This window comes from Sorex fumeus, unplaced genomic scaffold, assembly GCF_029834395.1.
Source record: "Sorex fumeus unplaced genomic scaffold, SorFum_2.1 ptg000001l, whole genome shotgun sequence".
In the NCBI taxonomy this organism is placed as follows: Eukaryota; Metazoa; Chordata; class Mammalia; order Eulipotyphla; family Soricidae; genus Sorex; species Sorex fumeus.
The window spans coordinates 1632389-1653493 of NW_026606058.1; the positions used below are offsets into that span (position 1 = coordinate 1632389).

General features: G+C 48.5%; 1 protein-coding gene across 1 annotated transcript in view; it reads left to right on the forward strand.

The window, feature by feature from the left end:
* RPRD2 (regulation of nuclear pre-mRNA domain containing 2) overlaps nucleotides 1–21105 on the forward strand; it is a 68086-nt gene that overhangs the window by 40460 nt on the left and 6521 nt on the right. The window contains 8 exon segments of the mRNA XM_056119198.1: nucleotides 3719–3819; nucleotides 5034–5111; nucleotides 6678–6730; nucleotides 7996–8122; nucleotides 9527–9702; nucleotides 14245–14527; nucleotides 16176–16439; nucleotides 19026–19256. Coding sequence (XP_055975173.1) covers nucleotides 3719–3819; nucleotides 5034–5111; nucleotides 6678–6730; nucleotides 7996–8122; nucleotides 9527–9702; nucleotides 14245–14527; nucleotides 16176–16439; nucleotides 19026–19256 — 1313 coding nt within the window.

Consider the following 21105-nt stretch of genomic DNA (forward strand, 5'->3'; position numbering starts at 1 on the left):
TTAACGAAAATTTCTTTGTTTTTGCTTTGGGGCCACACCTGGCGGTGCTCAGTGCTTACTCCTGGCTCTCAGCTCAGGGATTATTCTTGGGGGGCTTGGAGAACCCTGGCTTGGCGCCAGGGATCAAATACAGGTTGGCATATACAGGACGAATGGCCTCCCTATGGTCCTATTACTCTGATCCTGTATTTTTTTAATTAATTTTCTTTTTATTATAAAAACGGTTAAAATGGCAATTTTTGTGTCAATTCTATTTCACCACCGTAAACCTACTAGTGGATGGGGTTCATAGTGATAGTACAGTGGGTAGAGCACTTGCCCTACACTGTGGCTGACTGGTACCTCATCTGCTTCCCTAAGCACAGCCAGCTGTGGCCCCAAACAAAAACCAAAAACAACATGTATAATAAAGGAGCGAAGAGTAAAAAAGATCACAGGGCTTTTTTTTTTTTTCTTTTTGGGTCACACCCGGCGATGCTCAGGGGTTACTCCTGGCTCTGCACTCAGGAATTGCTCCTGGCGGTGCTCAGGGGACCATATGGGATGCTGGGAATTGAGCCCGGGTCAGCCGCGTGCAAGGCAAACGCCCTCCCCGCTGTGCTATATAGCTCCAGCCCTGATCACAGGCCATTACGCCAGACTTCTCAATAGCAACAGCAAAGGCAGTAAAGAAACTATGGAAAATATTTTTGTTGTACTGAGTACAAACTAGCATTGTATATTTAGATAAAGTTTCACATATCTTCAGGCTCTGTATACAAAGCAAAGCTATTTTCCAGGACAGACAAACCCTAGAAAGCTATCTGACTAAAATCAGTCACTGTCAGCAGTCATGGGTTGCGAGAGAAGGTGAGTCATACTAGAAATAAAATACATGGAACAGCTAAGAATAGTCTTAAAAGAAGTATATGAAACCATTGCAAGTAAATTTTATTTGGGAATGTTGACTGCAAAGTCATAAGTGGTTTGGGGATTCTTTATGCCAAATTTCTCTTTGGGAAGTTGACATTAATCTAAATTTACTCTGGAAAAATAAACCATTGACAAAATAACTAATGCTCTGATATGTACTTGTAGTGAGTGCGTTTGCGTTTGCCTTGTGTGCAGTTGACCCTGAGCCAATCCCTGGCACCCCATATGGTCCGCTGGGTTCGCCAGGAGTGACCCAGGTGCTGTCAGGACTAAGCCCCAAGCACAGCTGGGTGTGGCTCAATACAGTGCAGGACTGGGGCGATGGCTCATGTCGGACGCCAGAGAGCCAGGTTCTCTCCCAGGCCCACAGGGTCCCCGGAACACCAACAGATGTGGCCCAAGAACAGACAGACAGAAGGGATCCAGTATACAAATGGGGAAAGATCTGTCATATAGCACGTGAAGTCATTACCAAAGCGATGATCTTACTTAAGATGGACAACGAGGTCAGGAAGCACTCAAGGGAGGGGTTCCGTTCCTGCACTGGGGCCTCTGTGTACTACTGGGAGTAGCAGGCCCGCAAAGAGAAAAGGAAGGGAACACTGGAATACTAGGGAGCTGTTGGCTACCATTTGCAAGAGGAGCGACTGTCTTACTCCATTGGCTAGTCTGGAGCTGCTAAGGAGGGGAGCAAGTATTGTCCTGAGGAGGTGCCCCGTGACGTTGGTAGAGTGACCCTGTCGTCCAGAGAAGATACAGGAGCTGCAGGAAACCGATTCATGACTCCATAGAAAACAGTAAAACCAGCGTGTTGGGCTGGAGCCATAGTACAGTGGGCGAGCGTTGCCCTGTGCGGCTCGAAACTCCCACCCCCCCAGAAGCCCCACTTAACCACATGTGATAGGTTCTGTTCCTCGGATTCCAGTTCAAACAAACCAACTTTATTTTATATTTTGGGCCATTCCTGGCAGTAATACCTCCAGGCTTATTCCTCGCTCTACACTCAGAGATCACTGCTGGTGGTGCTTGTGGGGGCCATAAGGGATGCTGGGGATCGAACCCGTGTCGGTCATGCACCCTGCCCACTGTCCTATCGCTGGCCCCACAGACAACTTTAAATACCAACTTTCAGACATCCAGGGAAATTGAGTTATAGACTATAGATAATACCAGAGAATTGCCATTCGTTTTATTTGACAGTAGTTATAAAAGGTTAGACTTGTCTGCTGTGTTGGTGTGGGGGCTGTCTCTGGCTTCTCCTGATTGTGTTCTCAGGGTTGCCCCCAGCAGTACTCTTCATTTGGTACCAGAGATCAAGTCCAGGTTTACCTGTGTCGGCCGTGCCCTGGGACTATCGAGTTCTGTCTCCTGCTCTTGGACACTGTTTTCAGAGTAGGGTGAAAATGATATGGCAGCTTGAATTGGCTTTAAAATTCGACAGAGAAGGGGGAGGTAGAAAAAAGGTGCAGATCGTTAATGATATTTTGGATTGGATCTGGGCAACTTTGCTCTATCAATTTGAAATACTTGTTTTTTGTTTTGTTTTGTTTTTGGTAACAGCCAGGTGTGCTCAGGGCTTTTTCTGGCTCTGCACTCAGGAATTACTCCTGGTGGTGCCCAAGGAACCCTATGAGATGCCGGGGATTGAACCTGGGTCAACCACGTGCAAGACAAGCGCCCTCCCCACTGTACTATCACTCCAGCCCCTGATTGGAAATTCTTTTTTTTGCTTTTCGGGTCACACCTGGCAATACACAGGGGTTATTCCTGGCTCTGCACTCAGGAATCACTCCTGGCGGTGCTCAGGGGACCATATGGGATGTTGGAAATCGAACTCAGGTCGGCGGCGTGCAAGGCAAACGCCCTACCCGCTGTGCTATTGCTCCAGCTCCTCTGATTGGAAATTCTTGATATTAAAAAATCTTTTCCAGAGGCTGGGGTTGCTGCTCAGGGGTTCGACCTGTGTTTTACATATGTGAGGCCCCGAGTTTGATTTCTGGCACATAAACACGCACACATGTACAGAATATATGGGGGCAGGAGGTGGCACAGAGGGCTGGAGAGTCGAGGTCCTGCCATTATTCCTGGCACACTCCAGCAGCGCGGTGGTGATTGTGTTCTCTGTCAGGCCCACGCAGCTGGGTACCCGAGCAGGTCAGGTGAGCCCTGACACTCCCCCCACCAGTAAGTAAACATGTGTGTGTATTTTTTAATTTTAAGCAGAGGTGATCGCATTGAAAGTGCAAACACAGATAGGAACGAGAGCCAGCTGTTTCTTTGGGGGGCAGCTGATGTTCTGCGTTGGGGGAGCGGGATGAAGGAAACACTTGGGTATCCTTAGGAAGAGAGAATGCGTTGTGTGTGCGGAGGACCAGGAGCAACTTCGGCATCCAGTATTAGTACATGAAAGTATGAAAGTCATAAATGATACCGTCATTAAAAATAATGTTTGCAGGGCTGGAGTGAAAGTACAGTGGCTGTGGCACATGCTTTGTGTGTGGCTGCCTGGGCTCTATCCACGGCATCCTAGACTGTCTCCTGAGCAGAGCCAGGAGTAAACACTGTGGACCAAACACGGGGGCGGGGAGGGGGGGGTTCCGTCCATTCTAGCTGTCTCTCTCCTGTTCATATTAGGACTTGGTACTAGTCAGCCCTTTGGGTACATCTGATGTTAAAGGATTCACAGACATGTTTGAAGGGGACGATCAATAATGACTTAGCTGAGTTCTTTCTATTCATTTCTTTTGTCAGTTGATGTATAGAAGTTAACAATTTTATGTCTTTCTCACTTTTTCTCTTTTTTCAGGGATCCATCTGTTTCTAAGTCTGTAGAACGAATCTTTAAAATCTGGGAAGATAGAAATGTGTACCCAGAAGAAATGATTATGGCATTAAGAGAAGCTTTGAGTAAGTGTCTTTTCACTTCTAAAAGAAAAATTCAAGAATTGTCCAGTCTTAGGTTGCATGTATTAGATATATCTGGTTCTTTAAATAATAATAAAAAATTTTGGATCTGACCATATTAGTTTATCTTTTTTTTTTTTTTAATTTTTATGAGTGAAACACCATGAGGTACAGTTGTAGACTTACAAATTTTTGTGCTTGGGTCTCAGATATACAATGATCGAGTACCCATCCCTCCACCAGTGCCCATCCTCCACCACCACTGATCCCAGTATCCCTTCCACCCCCCAACCCCCACATCCCACCCTACCTCTGTGGCAGGGCATTCCCTTTTGTTCTCTCTCTCCTTTTGGATGTTGTGGTTTGCAAAAGAGGCACTGAGTGGCAATCATGTTTGGTCTATAGTCTACTTTCAGCATACATCTCCCATCCTGGGAGGATCCTCTCAACACCCTTTACTTGGTGCTCCCTTCTCTATCTGAGCTGCCTTTTCCCCTAGCATGTGCGGCTGGCCTCCAAGTCATGGAGTAAACCTCGTGGTACTTATCTCAGCTATTCTTTGACCACATTAGTTTAAAATGGACTTTTTTTTTTTAATAAGTCTGTCGTTTTGCAAATTAAAGTTTTAAGTTGAATTGATTTGGGGAAAATTGGATTTTGTTTTTATTGAGTAACACATATTAAGCCATGATATCGTCTGATGATGTGTTGGGAAAGTTTCAGGCAGTGTTTCCATTCAGACTGAGCTGTTCTTTTAAGTCTTTGTTGTCTGTCATTCATCAGATTTGCTTGGTTTTAAATTTATAAGTTGTATTTTTGAGTTATTGGATTTTTCGACGTGCTAGATGCACATAATCAAACTCTGGAATAGAAACTGTTGATATTTGATATCAAGTTCATCATTTGGCTAGACAGAGACTTTAAAAACAGCATTTTTGAAGATGCTGTTACCTACTTATGTTTTTCATAGCTGGTAGTTTTTCTGTCTTTTACACTAGTCTCAACATCAGTGATTTCATTGATTGTAGGAAGTAAGTGTATCTGAAAGCTTCTGAGGTCTGGTGGGTATTCTTGTTTTATAAAATGAACAAAGAGCAAAGAAAGAAACGGCACACAGTCTTGGATTGCCTTATTTTGTGCTACAGCTGTGCCACGGAAGTGGACAGACAGAACAGCTTCCCATAATGCCAGATTGCAAAACCTGAAATGTTTTCCAGGTACCACTTTCAAAACTCAGAAGCAGCTGAAAGAAAATCTGAACAAACCACCGAATAAGCAGTGGAAGAAATCACAAAGTAAGGAACAAAATCTCAGTTGATATAAATTACCTCCTTTCTTGGTAGCAGAAGAAAATGTAGACCTTTGACATTGAACCTGGCGTAAACCATGAGCAAACCTGTGATTTTCCAGGCCTGGGAGGCTCCTCCTGACTCACTAAGCTAGCATTTTGGAATTAACTTCTAACTTTGGGGTCAGAGCCCTGTGAAGTCAGAGCAGTGGCATTAATCAGCAGAACTGAAGAACAGAGGGGCCGAGCCATAGAAAGAGGCACTTGCCTTGCACACGACCGACCCGGGTTCAGTGCCTGGCACACCTATCGTCCCTTGAGCCTGTCAGGAGCAACCCTAAGTTCAGAGCCAGAAGTAAGCCCTGAGTGTGGCCAGGTGTGACCCCAAAACAAAAGCCCTATACTTCTCTAAAAACGGAAAAAAAAATAAACAAGAAGCAGCAGCATCTCTGTGGGAGCTCTGACAGCCTTCAGATCTCAGATTAGACAAGGCCACAGATCCTGGCCAGAAACTCATTGTCTAAGGGAGCTCCTGCTGTGTTTATCATGTTCACCAAACATGGGATCATGGGATTGGAATACCGTATGTGATAGGCTGCTGTGACCCAAGTTTTGGAATATTGAGAGACTTGATTGTGTGTAGGGCACAAGGTGAAACCAGTGAGAATTGGGACACTTAGGATGGCTTGGCTCTAGCTAGCATATGCCATCTGTCATGATTAACTCCCTGGACATCCTTTTGGTCTTAAGTTACATGCATAAGAACAGGGGAAGACATCCTTGCCGTTAAAAGTTCAACCACAGTAGTTCTAGTGTACTTAGAATATTTTTAGGTCAGAGATGATGCAGGCAGGAAGACACTTGGCCTTGTTTGTGAAGGGCCTGGATTCAATCCCTGATATCCTGCACGGTTCTCCCAAGCCTGTCGAGGTGATCCCTGAACACAGAACCAGGAGTCAGCCATGAGCAGATTGGTGTCAGCCAAAAAGAAAAGGACAAAAAAATTTTTTTCCCTTGCTGTTTTTCTGTGAATTGTCGGCAGGAAAATCCAAAGCTGAATGCGTAAGAGCAGAGCTGATAGTTTTCAGTCACTTTCTTCAGCTACCGAGAGTATTCGATATGCCAGACACAGTAACAACAAAGTCTCCAATGGAGACGTTACTGGGCCCGCTCGAGCAAATCGACGATCAACGGGAGGGCCTTTACCTTTACCTTACTTAGGACTAAATGGATGTTTTACCCCTGAGCACTCTTGGTTTGAGGTATTGCAATCCTCTTATTCACAGACAGGAAAAATGAGGGGCTATATCTCAGTGTCTCCCAATCAGTTAGAACTTATGACTCAAAGATTTGTTGTAGGTAAGTAGGTTAAGTCTGTCTAAACACTATATGTTTACCATGCTTGGGAATATTTAAATTTCACATTCCATTATTCAAGGAATTCCGTCATGATTTAAATGTATATGTTTGACATAGATTGATCAGGTGCATCCTCAAACTAGAACTGATGCTTTCTTTGACTCCTAGTAAACTGTGTGTATATTTTTATGACCTTTTTGTTTAATTCCAACAGCGTCCACTAATCCAAAAGCTGCTCTCAAGTCCAAGATAGTTGCTGAATTTCGAGTAAGTTGTGGTATATGTTTACCATGTTAAACATTGCTATACGCTAGGCATCGTTAGCCCCTTTGTCTTACAGGTTTTTTTACAAGTCCATTGAAATTTATCTTTATTGAGATGTGCATCAGTTAAACTTAAATATGTTTGAATTGTTACGGCAGAGTCCAGATTAGAATCAGAATACTTGAAGTTTTATATATTCCTCTAATGGGAAATATAATCTTCCAGAATATTTTCTCAGTAGCTAAATGCTGTTTGAACCCCAACAAGGGGATTTATCTTTCTCACAAGCTCCACTGACATTAATTTGTTAGTCAACATAATAGAGGCTTTAGTTGCAATTTAAAGAAAACAACCAGGGGCCAGAGTGATAGTACAGTGGGTATTTGCCTTGCATGTAGCTGACCAGGTTTGATCCCTGGCATCGAATATGGTCCCCTGAGCACCGCCAGGAGTAATTCCTGAGTCATACCCCTCAGCATTGCTGGGTGTGACCCAAAAAGAAAAAAAGAAAGAAAGAAAACAACCTGTCATTTTTCTGTTTCCCCATCCAGAAAAAAAATTTTTTGTTTGTTTTTGGGTCACACCCAGTGGTGCTCAGAACTTGCTCCTTGTTTTGCACTGAGAAATCACTCCTGGCAGGGCTCAGGAACCGTACGGGATGCTGGGGATCAAATACATGTCAGCCAAGTGCAAGTGCCCTCCTGCTGGACTACCACTCTGCCCCCCCCCCCCCCCCAAGAAAAATTTAAAGGTGTTATGAGGAGACCTTGTGTTTCTTTATTTTTTTTTTCCCTTTTTGTGTCACACCTGGCGATGCACAGGGGTTACTCCTGGCTCTGCACGCAGGAGTTACTCCTGGCAGTGCTCAGGGGACCATATGGGATGCTGGGAATCAAACCCGGGTCGGCCGCGTGCAAGGCAAACGCCCTACCCGCTGTGCTATCGCTCCAGCCCCCAAGTGTTTGTTTCACTTTTAAAACTGTGTCCATAAACCAGTGTACTAGCCAAGGTAAAGGAGTTTTTTGGCAAAGGGTGGGAGTAGAGGGACCCAGAATTTTGGGCCAAGCCTGGCAGTGTGGTGTTCAGTGGACTGACCTAGGACTGAACAAGCAGCACCTTTCCCTGTACTGCTGGCCTGGAAAGCAGCTTTTTCCATATAGCTGAAATAATTTTGATGTGAGAATTGATAGTTTGCCCAGGTCATGAGGAAATGTGGCAAGTGTTTTTCTGGTCCAGCATGTTCATGAATCACGATTGTCTGTGTTTAGTCCCAGGCCCTCATTGAAGAGCTGTTGCTCTACAAACGCTCTGAAGAGCAGATCGAACTGAAGGAGAAGCAGCTGTCAACAATGCGGGTGGACGTGTGCAGCACAGAGACCCTCAAATGCTTGAAAGGTGACCCTAGACCCTTACACAGAGTCACTCAGATGTTCTCTGCTCTGGCATTCGCAAGTAGCCAAGCAGGCTTCCCTCATAATGAAAATTTTGACTTGTAGAAAGCAACTCTGGTGGGTAATGATTTCAATGGTTGGGGGTTTTTTTGGTTGTTGTTGTTTTTGTGTTTTGTTTCTGGGTCACACCCAGCAGTGCTCAGGGTTTACTCCTGGCTCTGCACTCAGGAATCAGTCCTGGTGGGCTCAGGGGACCCTGTGGGATGCCGGGGATCAAATTTAAGCCTGCCACTGTGCAAGACAACCGCCCCCCCGCTGTGCTATCGCTCCAGCCCCTCATCACAGGATTCTTTTTTTCCGGGGGGGGGGGGGGCAACACTGGGCAGTGCTCTGGGCTTACTCTGCTTACTCCCTGCTCTGTGCTCAGGAATCACTCCTAGGGGGCCCAAGGCCATCCGGGGTGCTGGGGCTTGAACCTAAATCAGCCATGTCAAGCAAACACCCTCCCCACAGCACTATGGCTCCGGCCCCTCATCCCACTATTCCTTTCCCCCCCACACTATTCTTACGTGACTGTGGCTTCAAATTTGGGGGGGTGGAAAGCCATCAACAAACTTTCTTTTGTCATAGGTGCGTTTGTGATAGAATTTGGGTGGGGGGTTGGGGGCACACCCAGGTGTGCTCAGGGCTTACCCTGACTGTGTGCTCAGGGATCACTCCTGGTGGTGCTGGGGGGCCGTATGAGGTGCTGGGAATGGAACCTGGCCAGGCGAGCCGCGTGCCAGACAAGCACCCTCCCCACCGTACTGTTACTCCGGCCCCTCCCTGGTGCATTCTTCTGGTTCACTTGGATTATTTTCCTGAGGCGTTTCTTGGTTCTTGTGTTTTGGTGGCCCCTTTCCTTTCTTGGAATTTGTATATGGATGCCGTGACTTTGAGTACTATTAGTGACAGAGTCCCGGCACAGTGTTCCAGCCCCTTGGAAAAGGATTTTTTTTCTTGTTTTTCTAAATTATTAGTTTGAGTCCTGTGCTTATATCCGTGTCAACACTTAGTTTTTGGGTGCCAGAGTGATAATTAACACTAACCTTGCACCTGCCTGACCCAGCTTGATCCCCAGGTTCACATATGGTCCCCTGAGCACATAGCTGGGAGTAAGCAGTGAGCACTGCAGGGGATGACCCATAGAGCAGAACAAAAGCAACGAAAACAAAAGATTTTGATGGGCATATTCCCCGCCCCCTCCCCCCTTCACGCCCAGATCCTCTGGCCAGGTCCAGTTCCCTCTCCCGTGCCGACGCTCCGCGCGCATCCGGGGGCAGAGCAGATGCCCGGGCCATCGAGAGAGGTACTTTCTTCCGAGCCTTTCTCTTTTATTCTGAAATTAAGACTTCCTCTGTTATTCTAGATAAGACAGGTGGAAAGAAATTCTCCAAAGAATTCGAAGAGGCGAGCTCCAAGCTGGAGGAATTTGTGAATGGATTAGATAAGCAAGTGAAAAATGGGCCCTCGCTCACAGAAGCACTGGAAAATGCTGGAATTTTCTATGAAGCACAGTACAAAGAAGTGAAAGTGGTCGCTAACGTAAGGAATGGTTAAAGTGTGTTACTTGCTCACTGTGTGTCAGCATTACGTGCGGGTGTGCCCTTCATCTCCACTTCACGGAGTTCCTCTGGGTGGAGGGGGTCGTCTGGTATCACAGCTAGCAGAGAGTGCCTCGGTGAAGGCCCGATGACCCTCGTGCAGATGGCTTGTGTCTGCCCAGACTGCTTCACTCTGCTGAGGCCCTACACACCCTGTCTTCGTCTTGTTTTGTTGTTGTATTTTGGGCCTCCTGAATGAGACTTAAGGGCTGCTGGGCCTCTCCCAGTGTACTTAGCCAGCGGGGCCCAAACTCAGAGCAAGCGCCCAGGGCCTCTGCTGGTCGGACGGCTTCCAGGACTGGGTAGGCCGAATCCCTGGTGTCTCCTGGCCCCAGGTCTCAGGATTTCAGCAGAATTGTGCCATCCCACCGACACAGGATGTTAGAAGGAGGCAGAAGTAGAGATGTTTCTATTTGTTTGATTTGTGATGATTTTACTTCCGTGTGTCAGAGAGCAATCCCAGCTGCTCTCACATGAAAGGAAAGTGCTCTGCCATCATCGCACTGCATCCTCAGCCCTTATTAGAAACTTTATCATAAATTCTAATGGTACGAGGTAGCTCTCACATAGTGTCATGTATTCTTCTGCAGTTTTTTTCAACTAGGGTGTATTTTTATACCCAGAAATCTTGGACAGCCACTGAGTGATATGAGCCAGGGAGATGGCTCGGGCTCTTGCATGTACTTCAGTCCAGAACATAATCCTTGGAGCCCGGCGCTGGGAATAGCCTCTGAGCACTGTCAGGTGCAGCTTCAGGCCCCAGACACAAAAAGCCTCTGAATTACAGATCCCCCGCCTTCTCCACAGAAGAGGGCTGATCCTGCACTCCTCTGTCTAATGGCCCTCTGATTTTGTATTCTAGTTTCATTTTTTAGTTTTATTCTGTAAGATCATAAAAAGCGTGTAGTGGCCCAGAAACTGCTCAGTGACAAAGCTCTTGCCTTACAAGGGGAGGGACACATTCAATGTCTCACCTTCCAGTGGATTACTGGTGCCACCCAGCCACAAATGTCGTCTCTGGCTTTGTAGCCAGGGCCCCCTAGATGGCAGTGCGAGCAGCATGGGTAGGGGTGTACACACACACACACACACACACACACACACACACACACACACACACACACACACACACACACACCCCTGGCAAGCATCACAGCCCAAATGTATGCTTCTCCGTCACTGCAGCAATAAGAGAGAGGGAAGGGAAGGGAAGGGAGAGGGAGAATTTTTTCTTGGTTTGTTTTGGGACCACACCCAGCGGTGCTCAGGACTCTGCGCTCAGGGATCACTCCTGTTGGGGCTGGGTGGGGCCCGAGAGGTTGCTGTTATCTGGTGCCGGGGACCAAACCCCTGTCAGCCACCTGGAAGGCTAGTGCCCTCCCCACTGTACTGTCACTCAGGCCCCCAGGAGGGAAGCAGATTCCAGTGGTCCCATTTTCCACTTTCTAAGAAGTCTCTTTACTTCTCACTCTTTAATTTTTTCTTTCTGGCATTGACCTTCATATTTCTAGAAATGATTTTTTTAGGGGGAGGGCAGGGGTCACACCCAGTGATGCTCAGGGGTTACTCCTGGCTCTGCACTCAGGTATTACTCCTGGCGGTGCTCAAGGAACCCTATGGGATGCCAAGGATTAAACCCAGGTCGACTGCGTGCAGGGCAAACTCCCTACCCACTGTGCTATCACTGGGGCCCCTATAAATGATTTTTCTTTTTTGATTTTTATCCTTTTTAGATAATACTTAGACTGGGACACAGTCTTAGAGGTAGAGACGAGGTAATTTGTATGTATGAGGGCCTGGGTTCGATCCATAGCACCCCCAAAAACAGTCTTGCCTTTCGAGTACAAGAGGGTTTTTATTTCTGGCTTTTTTTGGCGGGGAAGGTGGGTTCACATGCTGTGATGCCCAGGGATCACTCCTGATTCTGCGCTCAGAAATTATTCCTGGCAGTGCTGGGGGACCATATGGAATGCTGAGGCTTGAACCAGGTCATGTGCAAAACAAACGCCCTAACCACCATACTCTCACTCTGGCCCCAGGGTTTAATTTTATTTCTTTGGGGGGAGGGGGGGGAAGGTTTGGGCTACAACAGGGCTCAGTCGTGGCTGTGGGCTCGCTCCTGGTGTTGAGCTTAGAGGATCAATCCTAGAGGGACTGGAATGCCAGGGACCAAAGCAGGCCACGTGCAGGCCCACTGCTTATGTCTTAAGTTTCGCCCCAGCCTGTGACAGACTTTTTGTTCTCTTAAATCTTTCTGGTCCCAATTTTTAAACTTTTTTAAACATCGTGATTTACGAAGTTGTTCATGATACAGTTGTTTCAGACATCCCTTGTTCCAACCCAAATCCCACCACTGCTCTGACCTTTCTTCTACCACTGTTCCCTATTTTCCATGCACTTCCCAGGCCTGGCGGGTATAAAATCATTTGCTTTATCTTGTTTGTTGCAACAGAATGGTAGTTGGAATTATCAAAAACTAGTTCGGCAATTGAGAATTTGTGAAAATGGTTACATCTCACGGTGGTGTTACTCAAGTCATCGAGGGGTTGCTGGACTGTTTCCGAGCCTTTGTGTCATTGGTTTTGTTGATTGATCTTAGTTGGCAGCATTGCTACTTTCCCATCTCATTTACTGTGCTCCTCCTGGGCTGTCGTTGTGGAATTTGGAGGTGTTGTGCGGCTACATACGTGGCCATGTGCTCCAGAACTCCAGGATCTGGAGAGTTGGACAGTTGTCACCCTCCTCCTCCCAAGGAGGCCCTAGAGTTTTCCGCCTGAAGACCAGTGTCCTTGTGACTTAAATCAGCTCTTCTGAGATGAGTTGTGAAGCAGTGAAGTTGGGCTGTGGGGTGTGGGGTGTGGGTGCCAGAGCGTAGCGGCTCAGCAGACTCAGCTGTCCCCCTCCTGGCAGCGCTCCAGAGGGTTCAGCCTGAGGACTGGTGTACCCTTGAGTTTCGTTGGCTTGGCTTGGCTTGGCGTCTCTTTTGAGATTAGTCGTGAAGCTGTGAAGGTTCTTTGGTGGCCAGCAGATCTGAGAGAAGCCATCCTGCTCCAAACCCTAGAAAGTCGCAAAAGAAGGACTCTGTCATCAAGCCCTCAGCACTTCCATCCTCAGGGCTTCTCTGCATACATGGAAATCCGTGCAGGCGTCACCACAGGGTGGCCCTGGAGAGGGCGTCTTCACATTCTTATCTCTGGCACTCTTGGGAGTTTCTTCAGAATCTCACAGGTTCTTCTCCCATGACAGACTTGGGCATGCGGATTTAGCTCACCTGCTTATCCTCTCCCAGTACCATCATAGATCTGGAAATTGGTGGATCCCACTGTAAACGGGTGCACTGTTTCCGTCTTGCAGTTGGCTTTGTTTCTGACGACACCCTCTGCCAGAGCCCACATCTGTCTTTGTGCCCTAGGGACAGTGCGGTTCTTGACCCTCCGGGCTCTGGTTTAAGGCCAGGGACTGAGGCTGTGGTGCTGTGAGGGCCCTGGGTCACCTGTGGCACCAGTCAGGGTGCGGGGACTTGCAGCTGGTGACCCCTGGGCGTTGGGCTGGAGTTGGCTGCATGCAGGCTCAGGCCTTAACCCCTGCGCTCTCTTCTCATCTCTCCTCTGCTCTTCTCCCCTCTTCTTGCTGTTTGACCACACCTGGTGGTGCTCAGGACTTACTCCTGGCTCTGTGCTCAGGGGTCACTCTGGCAGGCGCAGGGAACCTCGTGGGGTGCTGAGGATTGAGCCACGTTAGCTGGTGCCCGGCCAGCCCCTTTGCCGCTGTGCTGTCCTTCAGCTTGTCAGAACTGTGAGGATAAGGGGTCCCTTCCGCTTCGATGTATTTGCAGCGGGTAGGGAGAGGGGCCCCTGCCTGGCTGTGTTTGGGGGCCCTGAGCCCCTTCCCGGCATACTATAGTTTCCCTTCTAAGGTGGTTGCTGGACTCGAAGCTGCACAGGAGAGAATGAGGATGGCGGCCTGGGCTGGGGGCTTCTCCAGAGCACTGCTGGGTGTGTCTCAGCTGGTCTCCGGGCCTGCAGCACCAGGCAGCACTACATCTTTGGACCCTGTTAGCCAGATATTTCACCCCCCACCCCCCACCCCCCAGTGCCTCACTCCACATATACATTGTTCAGTTTGATCTTTTAATCATTTGTCTTCACACCCAGCAGTGCTCAGGGGACTCTGCAGTTAGATAGATGGATCGGCCCCGAGTCAGCCTCTGCACTGTCTTCACAGCCTCTGTAGTCCCCCCACCCTGCTGGCCATGCCCAGCAGCCAGCCAGGGCTTGCCAGTCTGCAGCCCAGGTCCTCTGAGCACTGTTTAGAAGGCCAGGAAAGGAATTGAACCCAGGTCAGCCTCATCCAAGGCAAGCATCCTACCCCCTGTACTGTCCCTCCAGCCCCCATTGATACTCTTAATACTTACGAAGAATTGCGGTCAGAGTAGCAGCTTGGGTACTTTCCTCAGCAGCATACTCTTCCTTTTCTCTTTCAGGCGTACAAAACCTTCGCTAACAGAGTGAACAACTTAAAGAAGAAGCTGGATCAACTGAAGTCGACCCTTCCTGATCCCGAGGAATCCCCAGTCCCTTCCCCCAGCATGGACGCTCCCTCCCCAACTGGCTCTGAGTCTCCTTTCCAGGGGATGGGGGGTGAGGAGTCCCGGTCCCCTGCCATGGAGAGTGAGAAGTCGGCCTCCCCCGAGCCTGCGACAGATAATCGTGATGTGGAAGACATGGAGCTCTCCGACATGGAGGATGATGGGGCCAAGATCATCGGTATGCACTTGTGTCATTAGGGATTGTTCCTCGTGGATTTTGCTTTCTTGTCAGTGACTCCATCACTAGCAGTTACACAAGATGGTTGAGGGGGCCCGAGAGATGGGTACAGGGTGCTTATCTTAGAGCTGCCGACGTGCCCTTTTGATCCTCATCACTGCATAGAGCCTGAAGTGAGCTGGGCACTGCAGGTGTTGCCCAAAAATCAAATATAAAAGATAGGAAATCCTGGGGCTAGAGCAATAGCACAGTGGGTAGGGCGTTTGCCTTGCACACGGCCAACCCAGGTTTGATTCCCAGCATCCCATATGGTCCCCTGTGCATTGCCGGGTGTGACCCAAAAAGCAAAAAAAAAAAAAAAAAAAAAGCTGAGGCTAGAGAGATAATAAAGCGGGTAGGGCATTATATATGATCCCCAGCATCATATATAATCCCCTGAGCACTGCCAGGGGTGGCCAAAACAACCACAAAATATATGTATATTTATAACTCCTTGCAATGCGTATAACAACATTAGGTGCTTGCCTTCCAGGGTCGATCCCTGACAGTGCTCCAGGGGTCCTATACCATTCTGGACAAAAGAGAAGGAATTTGGAACCTGAGGAGATGGCTTAGTAGACTGGAGGGCATGCAGGGGCCAAAGGTTCTGTCCCTGGTACTGTGTGGTTTCTCTGAGTACCACCAGATGTGGTCCAGCCCCTTCCCTCAAAAAAAATGTGGCGTGAACATCTCCTTATATACAAAGTGGTCAATGGAAAGGAAATCATTCAACGATTCTCCCTGTAAATCAGGCTTAACTTGTTTGCAAACCACAACACCCAAAAGGAGAGAGAGAACAGAGGGGAATGCCCTGCCACGGAGGCAAGGGGGGATGGGGGGGATGGGGGGGGTGGGAGGGATACTGGGATCCGTGATGGTGGGAAATGGGCACTGGTGGAGGGATGGGTATTCAAAAGAAAGAAAGAAGAAAATATGGCGCGAGAGGGGCAGGAATTCATTTTAAGTAATAAAACCAGAAAAAAGATCTGCATTGTTATTATAAAGTATATAATGGCAGGGGCGGGGCGCAGACCCAACAATGCTCAGAGGTAAGTGAATCATAAACATGCATGATCGTGTGTCTGTTGTTTGGGGGCCACAAGACTTATTTCTGGCTGTACGCTCAGGGATCGCTCCCAGCAGGGTTCAGGGAACAGTATGTGATACCAGGAATTAAACCGTGCCAGCTGCTTGCAAAACAAACGCCTTACCCACCATACTATTGATCAGTCTGGCCTTAAAAACATAGGGGTTTTTTTGTTTGTTTGTTTGGTTGGTTTTTCCTTTTGGGTCACACCCGGCGATGCACAGGTGTTACTCTTGGTTCACGCACTCGGGAATTACTCCTGGCGGTGCTCAGGGGACCATATGGGATGCTGGGAATCGAACCTGGGTCGGCTGCGTGCAAGGCAAACGCCCTACCCGCTGTGCTATCACTCTGGCCCCAAGGTCATTTTTTTTAAGTCATGAAATGGGTGGGTTTCTTTAAAAGCAAAGTGCTTGTTGTGCCCACCGCCTGATCAGGAAACCTTAGGAACTGCCTCCTGCTGGCAGAATCGGGCCAGAAAGTAGTGCAGTGTCGATCACCACCTTCGCTTTGTTTTCGCAGTTGAGGACAGAAAGGAGAAGCCTGTGGACAAGTCCGCGGTCTCCACGTCCGTGCCTGCGAAGCCGACAGAAAGTGTCTCGAAGGCCCCTTCCTGTGCCCCCGTGCCTGTGAGCGTGGCTGCAGCCGCGCCGCCCCCGAAGCCTGTGAATGCCACTTCTCTCCTCTCGCCTTCTCCGGCGCTGGCTCTGCCGAACCTGGCCAACGTAGATCTGGCCAAGATAAGTTCCATCCTGAGCAGCCTGACATCGGTCATGAAAAGTACTGGTAAGTGAGCCCAGGACAGAGGAGCGCCAACAAAACATCTTTCCAATTCTCCGGTGGAAACATTCATTTGTTTGTGTGTTTTAAAAATCTTTTCAGTACGTTTCTAATTAAAAGAAAGGCCAAAAAAAAATTAAAGTCCATGAAATAAATTGCGAATAAAATCTTCATTATCATGCTGTCTCTGCCAAAACTTTATCTGCATTATAGGACTGTTTGGAGAGTTTAGATATTCGTGATTCTGTTTCTTTCCATCATTGCATAATGCAGTGATTTGAAACCAGGCATTTGGAGCCATGCCCAGTGTTGCTGGGGTGCTACTACCAGAGGTACTTAGGGGTCTCTGTGAGGTGCCAGGAATTGAACCCAGGCCTCCTGCGTGCGAGACATGAGCTTAGTTTATTGACTGATCACTCTGACCTGTATATTTCGTTTTTAATCGTTTTTGTTTGGAACTGCACCCCGCAGGGTTCAGAGTTTTCTGTACTGTGCTCAGAGGTCTCTCCTGGTAGGGTCAGGGGCCCATACGGGGTGCCAAGCTCAGGGCGGCTGCATGCAAGGCAGACAACCCTACCGGCTGTATGATCTTTTTGCCTGCCCCCCCCCCCCCCATATTTTACTTTTATGATAATGCTACGGGGGCTACACCTGGCGTTGCTCGAGATGGCAGAGACGTGGTGCCAGGGTGGAGCCTAGGCCCTCGTGTGTGCAAGGCCCAGTGCTCCCCCACTTGAGCTGTATCCCTCCCTTGTCATTGGGGGAGTGGGGGAGGATGTAGCTCCCCAGTTGTGCTCTGGAGCCAGAACCACTCCCAGTGATACTGCACTGGTGGTGCTAGTTCAGTGCTTGGGTCCGAGGATTCTGGGCACCTGCATTTTTTTTTTTCAGAAACTGCTTAGCATTGGATCATTTCTTTGTCTTTATTTTTAGACAGCGGGTTTGTTTCTGACTTTTCACTATTACTCTGTAACAGACAACCTGGACACTAAAAGTAGAACTGATGATTAAATGGGCTTCTTCCGGGGGGGTGACGGTGGCGACATACACGATGGTGCTCAGGACTTACTCCTAGCTCTGAACTCAGGGACCAGTCTGGGCTGATTGGAGACCCCTATGGGATGCCAGGGGTCGAAGCTGGGTTGGGTGTTTGCCTTTTACCTGAGGTTCTATCGCTCTGGGCCTGAGCCTCTCCTCGCTCCTCCCAGCGATGCTTCCTATGGGCTCTTTGGAGGCCCCTGCACAGCACATGTTCCAGCTGGACTATCGGTGGGATGCGTGACCAACACTCAGAAGCGGAGCAGCTGCACACGCCACTCCTCTCGGGCAGCGGCCACTGCTGTTTCTGCTGAGTGCTGTCCAGCCCTGGTCAGTTACTTCATTTTGTCAGGAGATACTTCGAGCCTGGGAGAGGGTCAGGCTTGTGTGTGTGGTCTGCAGACAGGTCTGTGCACCTCTGAGCACTGCTGGCTGTGACCCAAAAAACTCAACCTTAGATTTCTATTTCTAAAACTGTCTCTCCAACAGAATCAGTATGTAGGTTTTCAAAGTCTTTTCCACGTTACAACCAAAATAATCTCCCCAAATGCATTATATATCAAGTATATGAAAGTTCCATTGTTTCTCATTCTAAGACTTTATTTTTGAAATCTTTATCAAGGGGCTGGAGCGATAGCACAGGGGATAGGGCGTTTGCCTTGTATGCAGCCAACCCGGGTTCGATTCCCAGCATCCCATATGGTCCCCTGAGCACCACCAGGAATAATTCCTGAGTGCATGAGGCAGGAGTAACCCCTGAGCATCTCTGGGTACGACCCAAAAAGCAAAAAAATAATAATAACTTTATCAAATTCAGTCTTTGAAAATTGTTTTGAATTGTATTCCTTTGATTATTAGTTATGTGACTAAAGTTTCTTATTTGCTTTAGCATCTGTTTTTTCTTTGTGAAATAAAACCTGTCCATATTTTTGATCATTAAAAGAAAGTTTAAATTTATTTTCTCTTATTTATTTTTTCTTGTTTAAAAATAAACCCAGTGGTTTTTGTGGTATTTGCTTTTGAAGGTGGGGAGCCCAGACCTGACTGTGCTCGTAGGTCATTTGTTGCGGGGGGTGGGGGCGCCGAACCCAGCATCCCGCTGGTGCCCTGTAACCCAGACCTGACGCTTGTGTTGGAAAGTCTGATTGTGGAAAGAGGGTGACCTCAGTAATTATCCGTCCCAGAGACATATGCAGTGACCAAGTTAGACAGTGACCTGGTCTCGACATCCCTGCACCATCACCTGCAGGAGGTAAAGGTGCCCTTCTGGTTTTAAACAGAAGTGAGTTCCAGTCTCCTGCGATCACGGTTCTCCAAACTGAGACCCATGCAAGAAAACTGAGTAGCTCTTTGTTGTAGATAAGAAAACTTGGCAGCTCGTTGCTTTAGGGGTGTTTCAGACACGCAGAAACAGATTTCCGTCTCCACTTTTCTTTGTACAAATCAACATCTGGGACCCTTTGCCGATCAGTGACAGAAGAGTGAGTGGCATGCGTTGTGAACGGAGAGGTCCTTTTGAGTTGCATTTCCTTGAGTTCGTTTTTCTGCCAGCAGGGGTCAGTCCTGCACCGAGACCGTCTCCAGGAACTCCTACGAGTCCCAGCAACCTCAGTGCCGGCCTGAAACCTCCCGTGCCCGCCGCCGCTGTAGCCACCACCGCTGCTGCTGCCGCCACCACATCTCACAACCCTCTGGCGAATATCCTCTCAAAGGTGGACATCAGCCCCGAGAGCATTCTGTCTGCTCTGTCAAAAACCCAGGCCCCGTCAGCCCCCACGCTGCAAGGTAAAGCACCAGTGCGGGACGCTGGCCCGGGCCAGGGCTGTCTCCGGGGAGGCCGGTGCCGTGAAGTGCGCCGTCATTCATTTTTCTCTGTAGAGTCTGTCTTGTCACCCACAGGCTGGCATTGAGAGGACTCTGAGATGCCAGAGCGGAAAGAGACTTGCAGTACCCGGAAAATAAGGCTGAGTGAGCGGCGCTCTGCCCCTCACGGGCCGCGCATCTGTGTGTTCGGGAATGAGCAAGGCGAAAGCCAGATTTTTTTTCAAGTGCCCCACACTGTCACTCCTTAGGGGCATTTATCCCAGCGGTAGCAGGTCAGGGTGCTCATGTATTTTCATGTTTACCCTGGCTGAGACAGCGAGAAAGGGCCGCGTGGGATCGCACTCTGTGAGAAGTGATTATCTTGTGTTTCTGCAGGCACTTCATTAAGTGCCTCTATTTATAGAAAAGTGGTTTCTGCTTCGTCCTGCTTCCGCCCACCTGTAATCTCTACCAAAATTGATTCTCTGCTCACTTTTTATCTGTTTTGTACCCAACACTGTCCCCTACTCGTGGTCTTTTTCAGGCCCTCCAGGTACAGATGCAGCTTCATTTAAGCCACTGTGTGGTCATGAGAGGTAGATACCGCGAATCCCAGAAGAGTCTTTTCAGTGTGGTGGCATACTCTTGTTTCACATGTCCCGGTGAGGAGCTGCCGGGGGACACTTAGCGATGGTACAGTCTGGGCATGGGTGCCGGGCCTGCTGCATCTGAGCAGCAAAGAATCAAACCTGGAATGGTAACAGCGCCAAAGCCAAGAAGAAAGACCTGTTGCAGTCGGAATAGCGACAATTGAAATTCCTCCCTCCTTTCCTCCTCTCCCTTTTCCCTCCCTTTCCTGGTGGCAATCAGGGAACTGTGTGTGGTGCCGAGGATCAAGCCAGGGTCGTCCGTGTGCAAGTGAAATGCTGTTCCCTGTGTACTGTCTCTCTGGCCCTACTAGACTGTTGGTCTTCTTATGCCTAGAACTATTTTGTAAATCAAGCATGCTTTAGTGAGCTTGATCTTACAATATAGGAGAGTGGGGCTAGAGCAGTCGCACAGCAGGGCGGGTGCTTGCCTTGTACACAGCTGACCCAGTTCAGTCCCTAGCACCTGTCTGGTCCTCTAGGAGTGGTCGCTGAATGCAGAGCCTGGTGTGGCCCCAAAACAAAGTTTTATTTTACACAGAACTAAGTAGTATTAAATAAGCACAGCCCACGGCCAAGTAGTAGTGCCATAGAGCATTTCACACAAGTCATTTCACAAGAATTAGTTTGAGATTGGCCATGTATAGTTTCTGCCTACCAGTCTCTTGTCTGTCAGCACATTGCAGTTACAGTAATTAATCACTGTGAGAGCCAGGGGTATGCGTCTGTGAGACCCTGGATTTAGACCCTTGGACCCCAAACAGAACAAAAGCCTCGCTGTGTTTTCCCTCCATCCTCACCGTCCCTTGGACTCTCTCTCAGTGGAGAAGTCTGGGCTCCACAACTCTGGGTGCCATGCTTGGCGAGCGTACAGGAAGGAGGGTTCATCAGGATGAAGGTCGTTTCAGCAGTTGCTGAAACGGTATCATCAGGACTTCTTCATCCGCTAACTCTCCAGCAGAACTAGGGGTGTTTTCAGACAATCTAAGGAAAGAGTAGTGTGTCATGTTTTATCACCTTATGGAATGGAATTCTCCAAAGAACTTTACCCAGCAGCTGAAATAGCTGTTTCCTCAAAACCTCTGAAGGGGGACAGAATCAAAGCCTTTCTTTATATATTTTCAGCACAAAGGAGTCCCCAGGGACAATGTTTGGCTTGGTTTACTTGGGCTTTTGGTTTTGTT